Raw genomic sequence first — 9355 nt, 5'->3', positions numbered from 1 at the left:
TTCAAACCAAACGGTTCAGATATATTTCGAAACAGGAGAGACCGTATGAGATTTCACTCGGACCAAAACGTAAGAAATTGCAAATTTAAAGAAAAGATTTTTTCCATGTTGTTGCTTTTTAAGTTTTGGTCTGAGTGAAATGGTCGATGGTCCCTCCCGATTCTAAATATATCTGAACCGTTTGGTTTGAAGAAGTAAAACTATTTTTATAAGCATTTTACAAAATGTCTATGGGAAAATAAATGGCGGAAGAAAATCTCTGGTACAGTGCTGAAGCAGGAAGTGACATTCCACTTTGCCTCTCTATTCAATGGGGTCACACAGACCAAAGACAGGATGACGGCATAGAGAGAGCTGGAAATATGACCAGATCATATCAGCTGTGTGCCTGTCGGTCTCATACATATCCCACATATGACAGGAAAACAGATGAAGTTCAATGCTTCGGTTTGCCCACGTGGAAACACTCACTTGACTCAATGAGCGAGAGACACACAGCCTACAAGCATTGTAGGAACAGAGAGAAAAAGAAAGGAAGTTATGTTTTTTTTCCCTCCACGCTTGACATAAAGAGAACTTTACTTTCACGCTGCTTTCATGTTTTATTTCCTCTTTTGTCAGTATCGAAAGTGCCAAAATAAGAGATTAAAAGTGAAGGTGACTACGTTTTTTCAGTTTCTCCCTTTTGACTAGTCTCACACACCACATGTGTAAGACCACATGAATTCTCTCTCTCTCTCTCGGCCTCTCTCTCTCTCTCTCTTTCACCTGAGATAAGGTTCTGGATCAGCGAGGGAATATCGCTGTAGAACCTCAAACACTACACAATCTCGCTGGTTCGCATAAATGTTGCTGACACTGCTAGTTTGAACCACAAAAAAAGTTTGGGCAAAAAAACACCTTGTAGAGGGAGTTCATGCCATACATACATATTTGATCAATATTTGAGGAAGAGACAGAGACAGAAGTGTGGATTGAGGAGGAGTGGTTGATGTCTCATCATGCTGAATTTCCAGCAGAGCTTTGAGGGGGGGCCCCCCAACTCTGCCTCGGCTTCTTCCCCCACCTTCTCTCTACTGTCAACCTTTTTCCCCCGCCATCATCTCAGTCTCTTCTGTAGATCTAGATTTTTCTTGACACGCTCATGGGACACTGTCAGACACTGTTTGAATTGTGGACTGCAGCGACAGAGAAGACTGTGAGTGTGTTTCTCAGTTTGCCTCTCTGTGTCTAGACAACGTGCAGCGGGGACTCTCAGAGGCGGCGATGGGGATGGCTGATGAGAGTGGACGGGGAGGCACCTTGCCTGCTCAGAAAATGTCCAGAATGACTTGGTTGCCGGGGCTACCGCAAGCAAACAGACGGTGGACACGTTAGATTCTGGGTCGGATCGAGATGACATCTGAGAGACAGAATGAGGATAGTGTGCAGGGATCACAGTCATTTAGTGTCAAGGGTCTTTTTGAAAAGCCCCGTCGTTGACACACCCATAACTGACAAACAGACATTTCAATTCATCTGACACCCTGACACGGTTATTACACAGTCATAATGCAATTGGAAAGGCGGTTTGATACAGTATGAAATAGATGCTCAATATTGGAATGTTGCTATACACATGCTTTTTCTTTCATTTCTTTTCCTGTGTCTGAGTTTTTTTGTTTGTTTTGTTTTGTTTTTTGATCATCTGAAAATTTTGAAAAATAAAATATTGGGGGGAAAAACAAAACAATGATCAAATCTGATCTGGATAAGCCAATATTATCGAGATAACGGTTCATTGTGTTGATTGTCGATTGAAAATCTCGGCTTAAAACCGCTAGGCACTCTCTTAATCCATAGCATAGAGAAGGGAAGCTCCATAGAAAACATTGTAGGCCTAGAGGTGGAAAAGTTCTGTCCCAAACTGGTGTTCAATCACAACCCTTCACAACTTAACCCTCCCGACACAACAATGTCGTATCCGACACAAAGAGAGTGGGTCTTCCTCTCCCCTTAGTGACGTCATTCATCCATCCATCCATCCATCCACTAATTCATTCACTAATTAATTAATTGATTCATTTGTTTGTTTGTCTATTCGTTTGTTCTTTGCATCGAGGCAACAGGAAAGCTAAGGGAAATACTGAAGATCAGCTTCTGACAGATATTGATTCTGAACCGGGCAGGGTTCATGTGGTGCGAGAGGTCAAAGGTCATTAACCATCCATACGCTGACTGGTCCCATTTCATTTCAAAGTTTGATCAATAAAACCGGATGATGTTGAAATCGGGTCATTTTGAAAATGAATAAATGACAATTTGGTGGTTGTCTCTGTGGCTTGTTGTCTTTTAGCTTTAATTATCTTCAGCTGTACATTTTGCTGATGTCTAAATGTAAAATGTAAACGTCTAAAACCGGAGTCCAATTCCTTGTACCGGTATGTGTACATACTTGGCCAATAAAGCTGATTCTGATTCTGAGCCTGAATAAATCTCTCAGGTCAATAGTTGATTTCTGCCCAGACATTGTTGAACCCAGTCATATGTTATGGCTCCTTGTTCTTTTTCCTGTCAAATCTATGATGTTGAGTGAAACAATTAGCCTACTGACAAATCTTGATATAACTTATAAATTCCGGTATAGGCTATGTGTCAAGAGTGACTGACTGATCATCCTTGACAACGTCGTTCATCACCACCATCTCAAATGAGCCAACAGGTAAATAAGCAGATTCATTTCAAGAACTGGGCATATTTTCCTCATTTACATAAAAAAAAAGGCATCCTACGGCAAAACTCCTTGTCGTTTCAATACTCATTCTGTTAGATGGGGTTTTTCCATGAGTCATATACAAGTATATAAAAGACCCACATGTTGGTTTAGTTTGCATTGAGTTGCAGAAAGATAGGCGGAGAGACGAGTTAGGAGCAAACAGCAAGCAAGAGACAGCGAGGAAGAGAATGGTCACAACTCGAAGTACGCTGGAAGAGGAAGTTCTATCGGTGTCCTCAGGAGACAGGTCAGTGGTATGTCATTATTATAACACACACACATATACTTACTGACAACATTACGACCTAGAATCTGTCTTGATCCTCAACCACACGCTATAAATACTTGGCATGTGCTCAACACAACATCCTGTAGCTCAGCGGTAGCTATTGCTATACATTTTTTTTAGCAGTCTGTAATTTTCCCATCCCCTTTAAGTAGGGCTGTACCGAATAGTTTGGACATTTGAATATTCATTCACAATGCTGACATTCGAATGGAAAAATTAAAAAAAATCTGCATTAGAATATCTTTATTTAAAAAATATTTTTCAGTTTGAGTCAGCTTTCAAAAAGCCATTTACTATGCTCATTGCAGACAGACCATTAAAGTGAGTCCAAGTAAGACTGACTGTTTACTCTGTCTGGTATACTAAGATGATTGCCAGTGCCAAGTTCAGTGCAGTTTGCAATATCCTTCTGTCAGTGTGTGGCTTGTGTGATTGTGTTTATCTTGAATAGTTCACATAGGGGGCAGCATATATTGTGAATGGTGATGATTGAATGGACAAACCATTAGAGCTTAATGCACATGAATATGATGATATATGAATATGAATGAATGCTCGCACAAGATTTGTTAGGGACTTTTTCGATGCAGTTGTTATTATAATTTATTTAACAGACAGCTCATATCTGATGAATCACTTTATTCAAATTGAGGATTTCTTCTCTTTTTTTTTTTTTTTACGTCATGATGACGTCACAGCAGATATTCGGAAATTAATTATTTAAAACCTCATTAGAATATTCAAATGTGGAAAAGTGATATTCGGTACAGCCCTTTGACTTGTCTCTGACGACTTTAGTGTGAATATTCATCCTGACACATCATTTCCATTGACATTGATGAATTACTTTGTGTGTGTGTGTGCGTGTGTGTGTGTGTGTGTGTGTATGTACAGGTTTTACCCACGTGTATTTCCTCTACAATGGATAGCAGTGAGCTGGAGCAGGTGGGTGGTGAGGTGAAGCAACACTGGAGGAAGTCTAGTCCCAGGTTGAGGTTAATGCTAATCGTGATAGGGGTTGTTCTGTACCGGACACCTAGCATGTTAGCATTAGCTTCACTCTGGGAAAGCGCAGACTATACCACAGGACTGTTGCAGGTCAGGAGGGACGAGGCTGCCGGCGGGAGAACATGTCAGCATGGATCTGAAGACACTCAGTGACCTACATCCAGCACGCCCTTCACACTGGATTTGAGAAGAGTGATACAATAGATATTAGATTAGATCATGAAACATGAAAGAGCAACTTTATGCTTTTTATCAAAATGACTTTATACAGTATCTAGTCATTTTGATAGATATATAGATATATAGATAGATAGATAGATAGATAGATAGATAGATAGATAGATAGATAGATAGATAGATAGACAGATAGATAGATAGATAGATAGATAGATACGTAGATAGATAGATAGACAGATAGATAGATAGACAGATAGATAGATAGATAGATAGATAGATAGATAGATAGATAAACAGATAGATAGATAGATAGATAGATAGACAGATAGATAGATAGATAGATAGATAGATAGATAGATAGATAGATAGATAGATAGATAGACAGATAGATAGATAGACAGATAGATAGATATATAGATAGATAGATAGATAGATAGATAGATAGATAGATAGATAAACAGATAGATAGATAGATAGATAGATAGACAGATAGATAGATAGATAGATAGATAGATAGATAGATAGATAGATATATGATGTATATATAGATAGATATAGATAGATAGATGGTCATATTAAAGGAGCATTCCATCATATGAAAGCAATAGCCTGTGTACAAGGGCTAAACTTTGGTCATAATTTAAGCAGGTGGTGGCATGGGAAGATATTAGTGCTACAGACAGAATTGGGGAGACCACGCCCCCTCAGATATTTGATGTCAGATAATAAGATAGATTTTCTTTGTTTTTCCTATTTAGTCATGGGGATTCAGCAGGCCTAATAAGCCTAATTACTGTACTGTTACAACAGAACGGTTCATTGTCGCACTTATAGGGGAGGACATTTGAAAAATCTGTTATGTGATATGGAGCAAATTGAAAATAATACACATTTTATGTCTCTATTGTCATTCGTATGAGAAGCTGAGATGTGTTCTTCACAGTGACTTATATTTGTGCTAACTGCTAGATGATGATCATGAAAGACTTGAGAGATGATTCAGAAAAGATGGATGTGGCAAATCAGTGTGATGTTTGTGTGACCTATGGAGGTTCTGTCCCATCTTGAATGCATGACAAGGAAATAAAATCAACCAATCATACATGTGAAGCTCATGTCTGAAGTGTTTTCCACTTAAAGACAGGGCAAACTCAGGAACCCCGCTGGAACTCAAGAACCCGGAACCCCTGTCCTAAACAATTTAAGTGGATGGGAACTTTTAAATGTACAATAAAAAAATACATACTGCTCTGCTGAAACCTTCACTGCCATGTGCTTCAAGAAGAGGGGGGCATAACCTGCTTTAGTGAAGATTTCAGCTAAAAACAGGGTGTAGGCTAAATAACGTCTTTTCAAGTCAACTTGGCATCTCAGGGCTTCTGGGGACTTGGATTATGCCAGCCAGGTGAGCAGTATGGAGCCTTTTTCTTTCGTTCTGTTTTTTTTACATTTGAAAGTTGGTCCCCATACAGTCCAGTTTAGGAGAATCCTGCAACAGTGTCAGAATTATGAAAAAAATAAGTCAGAATTCTTAGATTGAAGTCACAATTCTGAGTACTGCATACTGTTAGATGTGACATCACTGACAGTGTCACTGATGATATTATCGATGGTGTAGCAGAATTTGAATCTCTCTGGTCCCTAGATTTTAGTGACGTCAAAATAGGGTCACAAGCCAAAAAAGGTTGGGAACCCCTGCTCTAGTGACTTGACTTTTCATTTTTGGGTGAACTTTAAATATGTTTTAATGGGAGTTGTTTATTGATATTGCACAAAATAATCCACCATCAATATCAATGTTTTAATAACTAATACTACTGTATAGTGGTATCATCACAAAAACTGGCATTTACAATTCTTAAATAAATAAATAAATAAATAAGTAAATAAATAAATAATACACGCCTTTGTCATAAAGCATAATAGACCCTTCTCACGGGGGCCATTTTGTGTCGAAAAGGCAGGGTAAACACAGGTGCAAGCAAAACACTAATGAGGGTTTCAAACTTCCATGATTGGAATTTGGAAACTCTCATTAGTGTTTTGCTTGCACATGTGTTTATTCTGCGATTTCGACACAAAATGCCCCCCCTGAAAAGGGTCTATCACAGCCAAAATGATCGGAAAAATAAAACTAGAAAGGACTTTATCAAACCTATGTATTTCCCACCACATCGCCGCACCGCACGCTTGATGAGATTGGGTGGGCGGGGCGGAGCAGCAGTCAGCTGGTAGTCAGCTGGCGACTAAAACGCTCCTCGACACATCTCTGCCCTGCCCTCAATAGATGCGCTTTTACGCCAATTACGCACAATGTGGAACATTTCGTGCAACTGCGAGAGGGAAAATCGCAACTTGATGGGATTTCACTCAAGAATGTGTCCACTGCACAAGCCCGCAAAGACAGAAAGCATGCAGAGGCAAAATAGTTTGCTTTGTTTTGACTCTATTTTATGATAGCTACTGAGCCAAAACCTGCACATTATTCCTGTGATGGGGAGAAACACGTGGAGTTACACTGCCGTGATCTTGTTAGTCATCGCTTGCTGCTGTCGCGCCACCATCCTGGAGTCAATCTACTGGAACAGCTCCAACACAAAGTAGGTGCATGGATGTACTTTCACACTTTCAGATGGGTGCTAACTTTCTGCTGCTATGTCATTATAGCCTAGGCTAGCCCTATTGATAGGCTAGCCCTATTGATAGCCTACTACAGGCTCTATGCCAAGTTGGTAGAGAGGAGAAACAAGCCTTTTAGGAATTCAAGATTGTTTTTGATATTTGATGTAATGCAGTTTTTCTCCCTATCTCCAGCGCCCTGCTGATTTAATTAGAGGAGGCAAAATCAGGCTGCGTTGACAAATCATAATGAATGATGATTTAAGATAAGGTGTAAGGAGGCAAAATCAGGCTGCATTGACAAATCATAATGAATGATGATTTAAGATAAGGTGTAAGAAAATGCACTCATCAGTAGCCTATGATGCAGCTGCACTTTTGAAATACAACGTTTAATTCACTAGTAATAATGAGACTGGTTATGATCTTAGACAAGTCATATAAACAGTAATAATGTTGTCTGGATGCTCACATTAATACTGGTGGTTGGATAATTGTATAATATATATTATGCTTATATATAAGAAGTATAATAAAATTATGCCAGTAACAATTTCTATGGAGTTTCGCTAGTCCAAACAATCAATGAAATAACAATACTGTTGTATTAAAAATGTTACCTTTTGATTATCTCCTTGATTTCATCCACCCCCCCCCCCCCCCCCCCCCTCTCTCTCTCTCTGTCTTTCTCTCTCTCTCTCTCTCTCACACACACACACACACACACACACACAGATTCACTCCAGGTCGGGGCCTGGTCCTCTTTCCTCAGATAGGGGACAAGATGGACATCGTTTGTCCCCGAGCGGGGGCTCCCTCATGGGGAAAGGAGGAGTTCTACCGTGTCTACCTGGTGACCCGGAGTCAGATGGAGCGCTGTGCCATCGACCAGACGGACACACCCCTGCTGAACTGCGACAAGCCGCACAGGGACGTCAAGTTCACCTTTAAGTTCCAGGAGTTCAGCCCCAACCTCTGGGGTTTGGAGTTCCTCAAGGAGAGGGACTATTATATCACCTGTGAGTTGAGAAGAACCTAGACGTGCTCGGCTCAAAGATGTCTGGTTGAAGTCATGCATGTCTTCTTCTTTGTATTTTCGTTTTTCTGGATTTTTCTCCCATTTTCTCCCAAATAGACCCTTCTCATGGGGGCCATTTTGTGTCAAAAAGGCAGGGTAAATACAGGTGCAAAAAAACACTAATGAGAGTTTCAAACTTCAATGATTGGAATTCGGAAACCCTCATTAGTGTTTTGCTTGCACCTGTGTTTGTTCTGCCTTTTTGACACAAAATGGCCCCCGTGAAAAGGGTCTATTGTACTTGACCAATTCCCCCTGCTGTCCCGGTCGTTGCTCCACCCCCCTCTGCCGATCTGGGGAGAGTTGTAGAGTAGACTAGCACCATGCTTCCTCCGATACATATGCAGTCGCCAGCCACTTCTTTTCACCTGACAGCGAGGATTTGCACCAGCAGGACGTAGTGCACGGGAGGATCACGCTATCCCCCCCCCCCCCAGTTCCCCTCTCCCCCCGAACAGGTGCCCCGACTGCCCAGAGGAGGCGCTAGTAACAGCGACCAGGACTCATACGTTACTCGACTGGCTTCCCACCCACAGACACGGTCAATTGTGTCTGTAGGAACGTCTGACAAAGCTCGAAGTGTACCGCTGTCGGGAATTGAACCCGGGTCTCCGCGGTGGTAGCCGAGTGGTTTTACCTCGACACACCCAGACGCCTCCAACATGTAAACATGTAATAATCAGCAGAGCTGAGGTTACATAAGCTGTTTGTTGCTACAGGTGGAACAGCATTTGCATCTGTGTTACCAACTGTTTCTTTTTCCCTGAGAGAGAGAGAGAGAGATGCAGAAAGCCATCATCCTTCATCCCTCCTCCCCGGCTTGTCAGTTCATATGAGAATCAGCCGTGCCCTCGTTATCGTTAGCGCTCCACTGTCGCTTAAACCAGCATCTTAATGCCAAGTGTTGCGTGAGATGCAGAGCAAGTCTCACCATGCAGCCCCCCCCCCCTCCTCTGACAGCACAGAGCACCGTGTGGCCCCTCCCCCTCCTCTGACAGCACAGAGCACCGTGTGGCCCCTCCCCCTCCTCTGACAGCACAGAGCACCGTGTGGCCCCTCCCCCTCCTCTGACAGCACAGAGCACCGTGTGGCCCCTCCCTCTCCTCTGACAGCACAGAGCACCCTGTTGGCCCCTCCCCCTCCTCTGACAGCACAGAGCACCCTGTTGGCCCCTCCCCCTCCTCTGACAGCACAGAGCACCCTGTTGGCCCCTCCCCCTCCTCTGACAGCACAGAGCACCCTGTTGGCCCCTCCCCCTCCTCTGACAGCACAGAGCACCGTGTGGCGCCTCCCCCTCCTCTGACAGCACAGAGCATCCTGTTGGCCCCTCCCCCTCCTCTGACAGCACAGAGCACCCTGTTGGCCCCTCCCCCTCCTCTGACAGCACAGAGCACCGTGTGGCGCCTCCCCCTCCTCTGACAGCACAGAG

The 9355-nt window shown here is 42.6% G+C and overlaps 1 protein-coding gene across 1 annotated transcript in view; it reads left to right on the top strand.

Moving 5' to 3' along the window:
* Window positions 1–3965: 3965 nt before the first annotated feature.
* Window positions 3966–9355, top strand: part of LOC310799554 (ephrin-B2a-like) — a gene marked incomplete at both ends in the record, with an annotated part of 8943 nt that continues 3553 nt past the window's right edge. Inside the window, 3 exons of the mRNA XM_083662149.1 lie at window positions 3966–3989; window positions 6690–6829; window positions 7584–7867. Of these exons, the coding sequence (XP_083518275.1) occupies window positions 3966–3989; window positions 6690–6829; window positions 7584–7867 (448 nt within the window). The remainder of the gene's footprint in view (window positions 3990–6689; window positions 6830–7583; window positions 7868–9355) is intronic.

Source organism: Poromitra crassiceps, assembly GCF_964638095.1.
Source record: "Poromitra crassiceps genome assembly, chromosome: 28".
NCBI lineage: Eukaryota > Metazoa > Chordata > Actinopteri > Beryciformes > Melamphaidae > Poromitra > Poromitra crassiceps.
This window is presented reverse-complemented; position numbering and strand designations above follow the sequence as displayed.